A 15690-nucleotide genomic window follows, 5' to 3' on the forward strand; every position below is an offset into this window, starting at 1 on the left:
GGAGCTGCAGCTTATCAGAGATCAGCTGTGACTCTCTGGCCTCGGCGCTGAGGTCCAATCCCTCCCATCTCAGAGAACTGGACCTCAGGTTCAACAACCAGCTGCAGGATTCAGAGCTGAAGCTGCTGTCTGCTCTCGTAAAGAATCCACACTATGGGCTGGAGACATTGAGACAGTAGCTGGTTGAAGCCAGTCAACTCCCGCTCATCTGCTGCATCACTCACTGACCACTGGTGAAGAGCATCTGTGGAAACATCTGCCGTCTACTCCGTCCGTAGATGAAAAATTCCGTTTTTAAAAAGCGCTGGTGGACTTTCAGGAGATCAGTCGATGGTCGACAAAGCAGAAGCAGCTTCGCCTTGAAGTTAAAATTAGTTCCTGGTATCACACAATGCATCTTTATAAATTTCTAAATGGATCCTCGGCCACTCTTATAAGCATGAAAACATTCTCTTAATTGTCTCTTCAAATGTCTTTCTTTATGCGCCAGCAATCAGCACAATCTAAGAAGTCTTTGACACTAAACATATGGAGCTCCTATAGAACAAACTAAAGATTTGTTGTTTTTAAGATAAAGAAATGCAACATTTCCCCCAGAGAAACGATGGCGATGGAAAAAGCTGGCTGTGTGTGTGCATCACAGCAGGCGTGGGTTCTCCTCTCTGGAGTCATGCGGGTCTCCTTTGAAGGGCAGATGAGGAGGTTGGTTACAGATTCCCCTCAGAAAGATGATTACGGTGCCAAAGGTCATCACCGGGGTAACCAGGAAGAGGCAGAGTCGGTCTACTGTACGAGCGATGCCGCTCCAGTTATCCTTCTCCTGTCAGGACCAGACATTTACGCCACTTTTGATCTTTTTTAAATCAGAATTTGGGTTGAGGACTCTGTTTTAACCATCTGAGCTCATTGTAGTCGTTCTTGTTGCGCATGTGTTTAATGATGTAGTGGCTCCATCCACAGCCGGCTTGATCTCTGCGTACAGCTGATGGCTCGCTCCTCCCTCTTCTTGTGGTTTCACAGCTCCACACAGACACCAAAGCTCAGAACTCAAATGAAGCTACTGATGCTTCTATATTTCATGTGTTTAAATGTTTCTGGAAACGTACTGGCAGCGTGTGTGACTCGGGTCACCAGTCCGTGTCTCCCAGACTGTTTCTCAAACATCAGCTCACTGCGGGACTTCACACTGAAAATCAAAATCAAAATCAAATCTCTTCCAAATGTTATTAAGTCACATGTTCATATATCCTTTATATTCTCATTCATATGTTATTAAGTCACATGTTCATATGTCCTCTTTCATATGTTATTAAGTCACATGTTCATATTTCCTCTTTCAAATGTTATTAAGTCACATGTTCATATATCCTCTATATTCTCGTTCATATGTTATTAAGTCACATGTTCATATATCCTCTTTCATATGTTATTAAGTCATATGTTCATATATCCTCTTTCATGTTATTAAGTCACATGTTCATATATCCTCTTTCATATGTTATTAAGTCACATGTTCATATATCCTCTATATTCTCGTTCATATGTTATTAAGTCACATGTTCATATATCCTCTATATTCTCGTTCATATGTTATTAAGTCACATGTTCATATATCCTCTATATTCTCGTTCATATGTTATTAAGTCACATGTTCATATATCCTCTATATTCTCGTTCATATGTTATTAAGTCACATGTTCATATATCCTCTTTCATATGTTATTAAGTCACATGTTCATATATCTTCTTTCATGTTATTCAGTCATATGTTCATATATCCTGATGTTCATCTGTTCAACAAAGGGACAACAGGATGTGTGTGTCTTACCTGTTTGGTCCACTCAGACATGACGTGCGTGCTCGGCGTCCTGAAGTGGAGGTTGAGGACGACCACACAGTTCAGCACCACCACCGTCACCACCACCATGATGAACATCAAATATCTTCAACACACAAACACACTCAGATGTTTTCCATTTTTTAATTCTCAGCCGGTTGTCACCTGGTTCTGCAGCCCTAATGTATATATAGTTTGGAGAAGCAGAATAGATCTAATTCAGAGTTAAAGTGATGTGGAGTAAATGGTGCGTTTACCTACTTCACAATAAGAGGAACGGACGTGGATGTTTCTGGAGCCTTTGAGAGATCAAGAGTAGGAAGACAGACTGAGCGAGCAGCACCGAGATGGACAGTGTCATCTTCTCACCACCTACACACACACAGACATTTTTATTATCCTTTTTAAAATATATTCAAAAATCTGTTGGGGAGCTAATTAATGTTTCTCGATTAATGGCGGCCCCTCAGCTCCGCCCACTACCGATGTTTGCTGCTTTATTAGATTAGATTCAACTTTATTGTTATTGCACATGTACAGGTACAGAGCAACAAAATGCAGTTTAGCATCTAACCAGAAGTGCAAAAGAAGCAGCAAGTGAGGATAATAACTTAATAAATACAGTATGGCGGTTATTTTACAATTGTTTACCGGGTTGTGCTATAAACATATTTTACAGATGGTGTTTACATTAAATGCCTTGGACTATAAGTGCAGGAGCTATTTAGCTATTTACATAAGATAGAGGAGATGTGCAAATTATAAATTTATTAGCTGTGTTGTCCCGTGCTGACGTGATATTCAGCTATAATGTCTGATTCTTTGGGTGCTGTTGAAGGTTAACTCAGTTCATGTAGACTGTTAATCTGCCTGACGCTGGCTTCAATACGTTCTGTGACTCTGCACTGACTGTCTGCGGGCAGGTAGTAGACCAGCGAGGCCAGGAAGGAGATGAGCACGCAGGGGATGATGATGTTGACCACGTAGAAGAGAGGTTTGCGTCTGATGACCAGGTAGAAGGTGGTGTCCTGATGCTTGTTGCTCTCCATGGGAATGTGTTTGTAGGTGTTTCTCTTGGCGGGTCGGTGGATGATCTCCCACTCACCATTCTCTGTTGGTCAAAGCCAGAGTTCAGACACAAGTGATGAAGTTATGACTGTCAGTCTAGTTGGAGCTGCAGCCAGTCTGAAGGCTCAGGCTCTGGAGAAAACAACTTCTCTGTATGTATCAACAGCATCCAGTACACTGAAAGTCCCCCACAAGCTCCAGGACTGTATGCAGTAAAAAATAAAAATAAATGGAAATCAATCTTTACTTGGTTACCTGTAAAGCTTGCAGGATCAATAATGATCCATTTAACCATCCACTTGGTTTCATTGAGTATTTCTTCCTTCAGGAGCAACCTGATCTCTTTGGCATTGTACGTTAGAGAGCTGCAAGGCAACGTGGGAAATGCAGTTCAGAATTTAAAAAGCCTTTTTTCCTACTGGGAGAGTTTAGCTGCACCATGCATTTTATTTTTGCACCTTCTCCTCTTATATGTGTTTAGATTCTATAAAATCTTGACTCAGCTCAGTTAAAACATCATGTCAGAGTTTGTCTGCGTTAGAAAAATCCTGCCGGTGCATACGTGAATTTGAGCGTGCAGTTCTGCCAGTCAAAGGGGAAATATTTGACGCTGATGGAGCAGGACGATCTGAAGATGGCGGGTGGTAACCAGTAGCAGAGACCTGTTGAATCCACCAGAACGTTGCAGTAGTAAGCCACGTTGAATTGGGCATCGTTGTTGAGGTGGTTGTACACACACGGAAATGTATTAAACATAACGAATTCAAGTATAAATAACAGGACACGTGATACTTGTTCATTGTTATGACTATTTGATCATGTTAAAGGGGTTGAAACCATATTTTGAAAGATAAAGGCGGTGTTTGATTAGAAACTCTTTCTGAACTCTGGTGCTCTGAAACATCTCCGCTTCCATTTTCAGCTGTTTTTATTATCAATAACGTCAAATCATCCATCCATCCAAATCGTTCTCCTGTTGGACCACCAAAGGACAAACACTTTCCATTTAGCACGGACAAACAAATCCAAGTCCTGTTTAGCAATAAAGCTCGGCTCCATTCTCAGGTTTGTAGGTGTGGCATGAAGTCAGGCCCACTGCTGCTTTCTGCAGCTTTAGGAGAACAAGAATAGATTTTATCAGCAGACTGTGAGAATAAACAAGTGGAGTTTGTTCCTGATTGTAGCAGGAACCTCTGCACAGGTAAAGCTAACACAACCAGCTGGATCAAATTAGAAACACAACAGACAGTAGATGGGGCCAAAGAGTAAAGATGCTTTTTGTAAAAAAATAAAAATAAAATAAATAATAATAAAAGATACAGCTGAGGCTGAACGTGTCTGAAATAGTCTAATAGTTTAATTATTTATCCCTCTTCACATTAAACAAGACTTTAAAATTCCTCTTCTGTGATTAAGAAGCTCACCCATTTTCCGCATGTCAAGCTTTGCCTCCGTTCAGAGGTTCTGGCTTCAACCATAAACTATTCTAAAAACGGAATAATTAAAATAAGAAAAAGAATAATCTTAGAATACACAAGGGATTGCTAAGTACACAGTCACAGATTCTCAATTTAATTTTTATGCTTATTTTTGTGAATATATTTTAGATTTGATATTTTTTAAAATTTGAAACTTTACTGTGTTTCCTTATGTGTTTATCTGCTTCGTGTTATGTGACTGAGGATCAAAACATTTTTACATGTACATTTTGGCATAAGTTAAAAATACATTTGTGTAATTCTAATAGTTTAATATCATACTGTCGAAATATTTGCATGAAGTTTATGTAATGACAGAAACGACATTTTGGGTATAAATAAAGTTGATGAGTCTTTATATTTTCTGTTAAGTTTAAATGTATTTGTTATTTGACTCTTTATTTGCATATTTGAATGAAACTTGAATGCAAATTTGTCTGCTCCTTTGTTTACTTCCGGTTCCTGTCGCTAGTTTCCGGTTTCGTGAGCTAACTCTCGCTAGCTTGTCACTGACGGTGGTTGTCAGCGCAGCATCAGCGAGTCTCCAGCCCGGACGCGGCTCCTTCGTGCGTCCACAGAGGCTCCGTCTGTCTCCTACTGACTTGTATCTCTACATTTTTTCGTCGCTGCTGGTTGTCAAACGTTTGCTGGAACTTCTGGCGCTCGGCTTTAGAGATAAAAGGAAGGTTGGATATTGGCCTGTAATTTGCTAAGACAAATTACTTACTTTCTGCTTGAGGGTCCTGATATGTGAATTATACCAGGGGGCACACCTCCTCTGATTTACTATTTTCTTTTTCAGGGGGGCAACAGGATTAAGCGTGATTCTCAGTGAGGTTGCTGCACCTTCAGCAATAGAGTCAACCTCAGCAGGGCTAAGATTATAATGATTGATCCCTGGGGAAACACACGGTGGTCCTGGGATCAGCACAGGGATCACTTCCTTAAACTTAGCTACAGCATTATCTGAGAGACATCTGCTATAGTGAGACTGAGCTCTGAGCATAGAAGAATCCTTAATCATAAATGTAAAAGTGATGAAGGAATGATCTGACAGGACTGGGTTCTGAGGGAACACTGACACATGTTCTACCTCAACACCATCAGTCAGGACTAGATCTAGGGTGTGGTTTAAGTTATGAGTTGGTTGGTTTATCTGCTGGAGGAAACCAACTGACTCAAGGAATGAGATGAAGCCATTTCATACACTGCAATAACATAATACTGTGACATCCATTCATTCAGTTCATTCATCCATCCATTCATTTATTTACATTTTTATAGTTTATATTTATATTCTATTTTTAATTTATTCTATTTTATTTCTTATTTTATTCTATTTTTATTATCTTTAATAGGTTTAATGGTGTGTAATGGTGGTGGGTAATTTTGTACAGTGCTGTACGTTTTTTTGGAGATGCTAATTTCCCTGATGGACACCCCCTAAAGGGATCAATAAAGTACTCTGAATCTGAATTTCTAAAGCTGCCATTGACAACATCTACAATCTGGTGGTTTACTTTGAGTTTTATTGTTTCGACATCATAGATCCAAACATAGAACATAAACAATGATTATACTGTAAAATAAAATTGATAAAGACAGGATGCTCTAAGGAACAGTACAGGAAGTCATTCCTGCCGTCCGCCATTAAACTCTATAATTCATCCAAACCCACCCAATAACAATAATTGTAATATTTATGTTGTAATTTTATTTCTATTTTATTCTATATTTATGTATATATGCTTATAATGCTTATAATATGTATATACTATATTATGTATATATTATATATATATTCTTATAATATATGCTGTATATATGCTTATAACGTTCTAATCTTATTTGTTTTTATTTATTCTATTTCTATACTTTGTCGACCTTGGACCCTTGAGGTGAGAGGCGTTCTGGGAAGGTGGATGAATGCGAAACCACCGTGAACATCTCCCGCTCTGTTGCTGCAGACCGCCGCTACATCGCCTGGTTGTCCTTGGTGGCGCTGGCGTACAACTACAACATTTGGTTCTGCACGGTGCGCCTGGCCTTCCCGTACCACAGTCCCGCCGCCAACATGTACTGGGTGGCCTGTGACGTCATCAGCGACGCCGTCAACCTCATCGACATCTGTGTCTGGCAGCCGTGGCTGCAGTTTGTGAGAGGGGGGGCGACATTATCGTGAGTTTCACAGCAGGTTTGAGGCGGCGATGTCGCGTGCGTTCCTCTGAGACCCTGGACGCTGACCTCGTCTTTGATCTGTCTGTCCTATGCAGCACGACCCAGCTTTGACCAAAGCGCACTATCGGAAATCGCCGAGATTCAAGGTCAGAGTTCAAAACACTCGCCAACATTTGAGCTTCCTTCTGTAGGAACGGACCCAGCACGTGCAGCTTCTTCAGCCTGGAGGGTGATGGGCTTTAAACTGGTCCCCTGCTGGTTCTCCAGCAGTGGTTGAGTAGATGGTTTGTGTAATGTGCTGCCGTGTCCAGCAGAGGGCGACACCGGCTCCAAAACTGCAGGTTCAACACTTCTGACGCTGCTTTGGAATAAGATTCGGCTAAGAGATGAGATGGAGCCTACTTCAGTGTTTTTGTTGATTTCCTCTTTTTGTAACATTTCTTTTCCGTGTGTCTGGAGCTCCGCTCACAGTGGATGGTCCAGCTTTAGTATTAACCATAGTTTCAACCTTACAACTGTTTCATATGTTCCCATTTCATATGCAAATGATTGGAAATGCTTCTGTTTCTGCCCTGAATGTTTGTTTTGTCAGACTGATATTTTCAGCATCCTCCCATTCGACCTTCTCTGTCTGAACTTTGAGTTCTCCTCCATCTACAGACTCAACCGCATCGTCCGGGTAGGCAGCAGCCGCCCCACAGTCACCCGAGACACACGTGGAAACATTCCCCAACGTTCTCCTTGTCTGTTGCAGGTCGAGTCCTTCTTTGAGTTCAGCGATCGGCTGGAGAACGTCATGGCCAAAGCCTACATCTGGAGGTATTCTGAGTCCTCTGGAGGTTAAAATAAAGGCATTTCCAGACATCTGGGCTGTGTTTAACCCGCAGGGTGGCTCGGACTACAGGATACCTGCTCTTCATGCTTCACCTCAACGCCTGTGCTTATTTCGTGGCCTCGGAGCATCAGGGGATCGCCACCACCACCTGGGTGTACGACGGCAACGGCACAGCGTAGGTTTTCCATCTCCGATGATCATCCGTGGGCATGAGTGTAAAGATTTGAGCTTTAAGGCTTAAAGCCTCTCACATCAGGTGTGTTTGAGGGTGCTGAACCTCTGCCGTGATGTGTGAAAGGCCGTGTTCTTCCACAGGTACCTGCGCTGTTACTACTACTACTCAGTCTGATCAACATCGGGGGTCTCCCAGAGCCCACAACAACCTTTGAGATTACCTTTCAGATGTCCAACTTTTTCATCGGCGTCTTTGTGTTCTCCAGCTTGATCGGGCAGGTTGGTGTCACGTTCCAAATGTTTGAGCCGCGTCTTCACGACGTTTCAATCGTCCCGTTTCTTCTCAGATGAGAGACGTCATAGGAGCGGCCACGGCGGGTCAGACTTACTTCAGGGCCTCCATGGACGGTTGTGTTGCCTACATGAACACCAACAGGATCCCCAAGATGGTCCAGAACAGGGTGAAGACGTGGTACAACTACACTTGGACGGCTCAAGGCATGCTGGGTGAGTCAGGAAGCCTCCAGTGTTTCCATCTCCAGGAATCAGAACACGTGATGACCCAAAGTCTGCTGCGCCCCGATCAGACGAGTCTGAGCTGCTGGATAAGATGCCTCTGGTGATGAGGACCGCCATCGCCGTGGACATCAACCTGGCCACCTTTCAGAAGATCGACCTGTTCAAGGTAGCTCCTCCGGGGCTCCCACACGCACCAGCAGTCCCAGTGCAGCTCAGACTCACATACCTGTGGTTTCCATCAGGGCTGTGACCAGCAGATGCTGGTGGACATGTTACTGAGGCTCAAGTCCATCATCTATTTACCAGGAGACTTTGTGGTGAAGAAAGTGAGTCACGTGGTCGATGTTCCTCAACGCCAGCAGAAGCTTTCCCCTCGTTCTACAACACAGGAGTCTCATCTACATGGAGGGTTTGCTTATTTTCCCCTGCAGGGGGACATCGGTAAAGAGATGTACATCATCAAGAGTGGAGCGGTGCAGGTGGTGGGAGGACCTGACAACAGCATCGTCTTCGTCACTCTGAAGGCGGGCTGCGTCTTTGGAGAAATCAGGTGTGTCCTGAGATGCTTGAAGATTTGGATTCGGTCCACGTATCACCCACCCGTAGCTAACATCCTGTAGCGTGCACACGTGTCCTCTGGCTCCATCACAGCTTACTGCAGTCTGCCAAAGATGGAGGGAACAGGCGCACAGCTAATGTCAAAGCACATGGCTTTGCTAACCTGTTTGTCCTGGAGAAGAAAGACCTGTTTGCCATCCTCATCCATTACCCAGAGTCCCAGAAGGTTCTGGCTCGGAAGGGAAGGTGAGTCGGTTTAAGTGCCAGAACAACCACACCCACTTTCAATGTGTAAATGTGTGTGTGTGTGTGTGTGTGTGTGTGTGTGTGTGTGTAGGAAACTGACCAAGGCCAAGGCTGCACCAGCTAAAACTGATGCAAAGAAAGAGGAAAAGCCCAAAGGTGCATTTCTGTTTGAAAAAAAACCTCCAACACCAAAGTTGCTGAAGGTATTTGGACGACTCAAGAAAAACTGAAGGTACTTTGTGTTTTTTCTTTTCTTTGAGGTCGTTTGATGACCAAATATTCAAGCTCTTTCGGCAGGAAACACCATGCCTGTTTTTCTTCTGTTCACAGAAAAGTGCAAAGGAGCAGAACCTACGTCATCTACATCCCACTTTTTAATCACATATCATCTTAAAAACTCTCATCACCAGAGGGGGAAAAGGGACGCCTGCAGCGAACTAATGTTTTAGACGCTAGTCGGGACAGAAAGGTCAGAGACTGTAGCCAAATCTGTTGTTCCTGTGTCCTGTCAGTCTTTCTGCTCTGAACTGTGTCTGATGGACTGAGAGTCCAACCTGGCAGGACTGACATGCCTGCAGAGAGACGGGGGGGACAACTTTTACATTTCAGTGTTATTTTATATTGATAACACCCGAGCAGCCTGAAGATTAAGCAGATCTTCCAATAAACGTCACACACAAGTGTAGAAATGATCATTTCAAAAAGAACAAACTTCACACACAATTCTGCTATTGGATGTTTTCTCTCAATAAGCAGACGGGTTTGTAGTAACGCCAGCGCACGCGCCCAGCTGATGCTGGTCCGTTTAACTCTGAAGCCTCCAGAAGATGGTCTGCCTGTCCTCTCCACCGGTGATCACCGTGGTGCACAGCTCATTCATCCACATGGCCGTAACAGCACCTGCAGCCACACACCGTTGGTGAGAGCCTCGCCGGACGCCGCTGGAATCTGCGGCGGGGCGGGACGAGCCCTACCTGAGTGTGCAGGGATTCTCTGGCTGACGGTGTTGCTGAGCAGATCCCACAGTAAGAGGTCGCCCGACTGTCCGCCACACAGCACAGAGCTGCCGTCCCAGCAGAAACACCTGCACGCACGCGCCACTTGTCAGCAACAGCAAAGCTCCTTCATGAAGACCGCTAAATACTCCCCAATAACTCTGTTCATAAACAAGCTAAACAAGCGGTGGAGATCTCCCCTGGGCTCCTCACCTCTGCTCCTCCTCGGCTTTCACCGACGACATCACCATTCCGGTCTGGACGTCCGTGACCTTCATGCAGGAGTCGGCTCCCACGCTGAGAACGTGCCGACTGTCTGAGGTCGCCAACGAGCCAAAGTCAAGGTTCAGCTGTGGGTTAGTGCTGAGGAGGTGCGGGCGGCTGTACCTGGACTGAAGGCCACACGATGGACGGTTCCGCTGTGGCAGTGGACCTGTTGCAGTGCGACGTAGCTGTCGGAGTCCCAGATGGTGACGCATCCGTCTTTACAGCCAGAAACCAGCAGAGTCCCGGCTGCGTTCAGGCCCACAGTGTTCACCTTGACCAACAAATGAGGCAACGTCAGTTTGTCCTGCCGCCATCGTGAGAAGTGTGGAGGATCTGCCTCTTCACTCACCCCAGAGTCATGTTCCAGTTCAGCCAGTAACTCAAACTGGGATCTTTTGTGACTGGAGGAGTTCATGGAAGGACAATGCCAGACCTGTCGAACAGAAAGGCGTCACCACCAGCAGCCTGAGCCTCTGTTTACCTGCCACTCAGCCGTCCCCACCTTCACGGTGGAGTCCCAGGACGCCGTGTACAGCCGCTCCTCCAACCAGCACATCTGACTGACGGCGTCGTCGTGGCCCATCAGGGTGTCCTGCCGCCTGCCGTACGGGATGGAGTAGAAATACCTGAGGGGACAGAGACGCAGCTCACAGACGTGCGGGACGCTCGAAGCAAAGGCGGCGGTCCCACTTACACGTTGTTGTCCCAGGAAGAGCACGCCACCGTTTTACCCTCCGCCAGCATCAAACAGGACGACAGCGCCTGGCGGCGGCGTTGACAGAGAGCGTTAGACATGAGGAGGACAGGAAATGGGAAATGCTGCAGCCGCGTACCATGTTGGAGAAGGCGATGCTTCTCTGGAACTCCTTCATTTCTTTGGAGAACATTTTCAGGGTCGAGTCTGGAACAAAGACGCATTTTCCTGTTCAAAACTTTGCTCCTTCCTCTTTCTGACCGAGGCACTTTGACTGGGATTACGCGGCGATTGACCACAGAGGAACATCAGCTGAGGGGCAGGCTGACCGGGAACTGCACCTCATTGTGGGAGTGTGCGTTTTTAGATGGAAGGATATTTTACAGACCTTGTGATGTGGAGAAAATGGCTGCTCCATCTCGGGTCACAGCGATGCCAGTCACAGCCCTGCACGTTCAACAAAACACCGCCATCACTCCCCAAATAACCCAGCGGCAGATTATTATTCTGTAGAGATGCTGCCAGGATGAGATCTGAACCGCGTGGATCTACGCGCTCCACTCAGAGTCGGGAACCATCAGACGGCCGCAGTGAAGGTCCGAATCGTCTCCAGGGAGGAGACTCGGTCTGCTGATGTTCTAAAAGCCTGCTGACTCACTCTTTATGGATCTTGTGGCTCCGGACGAGTTTCAGATTTCCGATGTTCGCCCAGCCCAACTTCCTGCTCTCCTCAGTCAGGTCCTCAAAGGACGAGTCCTCACACTGAGAGGCTGGAGACGGAAGAGCTGCTGTTAGAAGGCGAAATACAGCGGAATTGTCCAGCGGAACTCTACCTGGAGACAGCTCGCCGAGCGCCGAGCTGCTGCTGGGGCTTCGGCTCATGCTGTGAAACCTGGGGGTGATCCTCTGGGGGTGGGGGCTGGTGAACAGCTGCTTGGGCGTCTGGCCAAACTCCAGGATCTGTGTCAGCATGGCGATCCTCTGGTCCGGGTCCTCGATGCTTCGCAGAGGAACACAAAGTCTGTCAGACGCCGCCATTCAAAGCTCCAGTGGGTCCGAGTGCAGGAGTCCTGTCGTACCTTTCTAAGTCGGTGCTGCCCTCGTACGTGAGCGGGTGAAACACTGCAGAGGAAACAGACCCACCATCAACCCCCGTCCAGATGTGAGCGGCAGATGTTGGAAGCAGCCGTTACCGTTGTGTGCCGCCACAGCTTCGCTGCCTCTCTGTTTGTAGCCAAACACCAGGTCGATCCAGCGGTGGAGGTTCTCCGACACGAACTGACCCTCTAGAGCCGCGCGGTGCTTCTGGAGGAAGTCGCCGACATCTGCACGAGTCAGACGGCAAAGCGGACCAATGAGCTGAGACCCAACAGATCAAAGACAAAGCGTTTCCTCTGGAGGTCACCTGTGGCCCACGGCGGCAGAATGACATTACCCACAAAGCTTCCATTCTGCTTTCTGCCCAAATCAAGACCCAGTTTGTTCTCCAGAAATCTGGAATCGTCCCCGAAAAACTCTGGAATCAGCTGCATCACAGGAGAGACACAGCGTGCGCGACACATCCGAACCAATCAGCTTCACTTCCTGTTTCACTGCCGAGCAACAGGAAATACGCGGCGCCTTCAGTGTCACCATGACAACGCGTTTAACTCATTCACCTCTTTAAAGTCAGTCGCTCCCTCCAAACAGTTTTTCCAGGTGTCACTTATGCTGCAAGACAGATAAAAGCATCAATCAATCTGAAGAAAACGCATGTTGAAGTTCAGAGAGGTTCAAATGTGACAATAATAATAAACATAGTTGCAGAACATCGCGGCATTTTTCATTTTGAACTTCAGCTGCATGAACAGGAGGAGCGGCCAAACAATGGTGAGTGCTGGTGAGCTGTACCTATTAAACATGCGATCCGGGTGATCGTAACGTCCATTCTGAAGACACAGCATGTGCTCTGGAGCTGCAGGACAGGGAGGAGCAAACCTCAGTGGGACCATAAAACCTTCTAAGCCAAACTACCTGAGCTCTTCGTAAAGATCACGTGGAAAAGTCACAATATTGCTCAGCCTGAAGTGTGTTTTCACAAAAGAATTCCCTAAAAAGTGTCAATATGTCGATAATGTCCAACAATACCAACTCAAAACTGAAGAAAGACAATTCACAATAATTGTGTGTGTGTGTTGTGAGTGTGTGACGTACCGACTCTGACCAGGTAGAAGAGGACGTAGCCTGGAGACGAGTAGTGGCTGCCGTACATGAAGGGGGGGTCGGGCATGGCTCTGTAGCGAGACTGAGCAGCAGAACCAGGGTCAGAGCCCGAACAGAACCTGCGTCACATGCAGCACTCACCAGTAACCTGTCCAGTCGCTCTCTGTTCAGGGCTCCCACTGGTTTACTCAGGTCTCTGAATGTGGCGGCGTTTGTCACGTCTAACAAAAGAAGGAAGCGTCGTCAAGTCACCTGTGGGTGCGTCGCCGTGGAAACGCCCCAGCGCTCCCGCCTCTGCTGTGGACCCACCTAACTGCGCGCTGCTGTAGTCTGCGATGATCCAGGGGAAGACGGGGTACTGGGAGAGGTCGTTGGAGCTGCGGTCGGCCAGGTTGTTGAGGTGGAGCAGATACTGGTAGTTGCTGAGGAGGCCGCGCTGCCACTGCAGCATGTAGCTCTCTGCCGTGTGTTCCGCCATGTGGTTCTCTGAGCGAGCAGGGGGTCGGGGTAAAGCTGGGCTTTTTACGTCTGACTGAACAACAAACTGGGAACGCTAGAACGGCGGGTAGCAAACATGCTAGGGTGTGATTATGTCTGAGGCCGTGACGGACCGGCGACGTCTCCCACCTAAAAAAGAGGCCATGTAGTAGTAGACTTCATCTCTGTCGGCTGGGCTGTAGAACTTCAGGTAGATGTCGGAGCAGACATCATTCTCAGTGCAGAACAACTCCAGACCCTGCATGTCCCCCCCCCCACACACACACACACACACACACACTGTGAGCATGCTTGGGTAGCACAACACTGAGCCTGTCGCACCGGCTGAACCCACCAGTGGTCTGAGTGCGTGTCGCTGTTTGTAGATTCTCCTGACGCCCTGAAGTTTGATCGGAATCACCTGTTCCTGAAACGACAGAGCGGAAAATCAAGGCCGTTATCACAGACTGGGCCGGGCCGGGCCGGGCCGGGCCGGGGCGTCAGCAGCTTACAGGATATCCGTTGAGGGGCTGGAAATAGAGGCTCTCATCGGTGATGCAGATGTGTCCTGGGTTACACACCAGTGGGAGGACCATCTCTGCTGCACACTCCATGTGAGGCCTCTCAGTCAGGCTCTGAAAGCTTTACAGCACATCCATCATCTCACCCAGCAGAAATCATCAATGCTCATTAAACTGGCTCCCAGCAGGTCGACGTCATACCAGTTTTTGTCAAAGGACGTCCTCGCCAGCCGTGACTGTAAATTGGCTCCAATCTAGCATAACTAGTCTGCTTGATGAGGAGGAGAGGAGAGGAGAGGAGAGGAGAGGAGAGGAGAGGAGAGGAGAGGAGAGGAGAGGAGAGGAGAGGAGAGGAGAGGAAACCATGACCCACTGGGGTGACAGAGGCCTGTCAGGTGATCATGTTTCCAGACCCCGGCAGCCTCGGCCTATAACAGCATAGCTAAGATGTGACCTAACGATTAGACACCCCCCTAAGTATGATAATTTGTCTGTCTATGATAGTAACTGGAACTACTGAATTAGTAACAATAAGCTTTTTCAAAGAGGTAGGTTTTGAGTCTGATCTTAAAAGTGGCGATGGAGTCAGCCTCCCGTACCTGGACAGGGAGCTGGTTCCATAGCAGGGGGTCCTGGTAGCTAAATGCTCGGCCCCCCATTCTACTCCTAGAGACTCTGGGAACCACAAGTAGACCAGCATTCTGAGAGCGGAGCGGTCTAATGGGCTGGTAAGGTGTCACTAGCTCCTCCAGGTAGGATGGAGCTAGGCCTCTGAGGACCTGGTAGGTCAGAAGAAGAATTTTAAAAATTATTCTAAATTTAACGGGCAGCCAATGAAGAGACGCCAGTACAGGAGTTATGTGACCTTTGTGGTCAATACCTGTCAGAACTCTGGCTGCAGCATTTTGGATCAGCTGGAGGCTTCTTAAAGAGTTGTTTGGACACCCTGATAATAAAGAATTACAATAGTCCAGCCTGGAAGTAACAAATGCATGGACTAACTTTTCAGCATCATGGTGGGTCAGCAGCTTCCTGATCTTTGTGATGTTCCTCAGGTGAAAAAAGGCACTTCTAGAGACTAATTTAATGTGTGAGTTGAAGGAGAGATTTTGATCAAAAGTTACTCCTAGATTCCTCACAGAGAGACTAGATGTTAATGAGATACCATCTAGAGTGATCATGTGATCTAATCTATCCCTGAGAGGTTCAGGACCAAACACCATGACCTCAGTTTTTCCTGAGTTAAGGAGGAGGAAATTAAAAATAAAACAAAAGACATCCAGGACTTTATGTCTTTAAGACAGGTCTGGAGCTTCACTAACTTCTCTGTCTCCTCTGGTTTCATGGATAAATAAAGCTGAGTGTCATCAGCATAACAGTGAAAATGTATCCCATGCTGCCGAATAATGGTCCGTAAGGGAAGCATGTACAAGGTGAAGAGGATTGGTCCAAGTACAGAACCTTGAGGAACTCCATGGCTAACCCTACTGTATGAGGAGGGAACACCATGGACTTGAGCAAACTGGTATCTATCAGATAAATATGATCTAAACCAGTCTAGTGCTGTCCCTTTAATCCCAGTCACATGTTCCAGTCTCTGTAACAGGATGCTGTGATCAACTATATCAAAAGCAGCACTGA

General features: G+C 46.8%; 1 protein-coding gene and 2 pseudogenes across 1 annotated transcript; 1 reads left to right on the forward strand and 2 right to left on the reverse strand.

Moving 5' to 3' along the window:
- Positions 1 to 676: 676 nt before the first annotated feature.
- On the reverse strand, positions 677 to 3661 carry LOC115251332 (acetylcholine receptor subunit delta-like; annotated as a pseudogene).
- Positions 3662 to 6477: 2816 nt separating this feature from the next.
- On the forward strand, positions 6478 to 9606 carry LOC105419411 (cyclic nucleotide-gated cation channel beta-3-like; annotated as a pseudogene).
- Positions 9490 to 14157, reverse strand: LOC105419580 (protein FAN-like). The gene is made up of 22 exons (XM_029842819.1): positions 14041 to 14157; positions 13884 to 13955; positions 13679 to 13787; positions 13361 to 13537; positions 13193 to 13272; positions 13043 to 13133; positions 12740 to 12803; positions 12508 to 12559; positions 12255 to 12375; positions 12043 to 12174; positions 11929 to 11971; positions 11683 to 11849; positions 11508 to 11619; positions 11238 to 11296; positions 10989 to 11056; positions 10850 to 10917; positions 10658 to 10781; positions 10505 to 10588; positions 10276 to 10426; positions 10102 to 10204; positions 9868 to 9977; positions 9490 to 9793 (listed from the first exon to the last, which is right to left on the reverse strand). Exons 1-22 carry the CDS (start codon positions 14140 to 14142, stop codon positions 9699 to 9701), a joined length of 2184 nt encoding a protein of 727 aa, XP_029698679.1. The 5' UTR covers positions 14143 to 14157; the 3' UTR covers positions 9490 to 9698.
- Between the last annotated feature and the right edge of the window lie 1533 nt (positions 14158 to 15690).

This window comes from Takifugu rubripes, chromosome 10 (assembly GCF_901000725.2).
Source record: "Takifugu rubripes chromosome 10, fTakRub1.2, whole genome shotgun sequence".
Lineage (NCBI taxonomy): Eukaryota > Metazoa > Chordata > Actinopteri > Tetraodontiformes > Tetraodontidae > Takifugu > Takifugu rubripes.

Excerpts from the sequence above, each read along its gene's own strand:
- LOC105419580 (XM_029842819.1), bottom strand. The coding sequence starts at position 14,142 with ATGGAGTGTGCAGCAGAGATGGTCCTCCCACTGGTGTGTAACCCAGGA. Across the intron at positions 13,788-13,883 it reads GACACGCACTCAGACCACTG|GGTCTGGAGTTGTTCTGCAC; the intron begins GTGGGTTCAGCC and ends GGGGACATGCAG. Across the intron at positions 9,978-10,101 it reads AAAGCCGAGGAGGAGCAGAG|GTGTTTCTGCTGGGACGGCA; the intron begins GTGAGGAGCCCA and ends GCGTGCGTGCAG.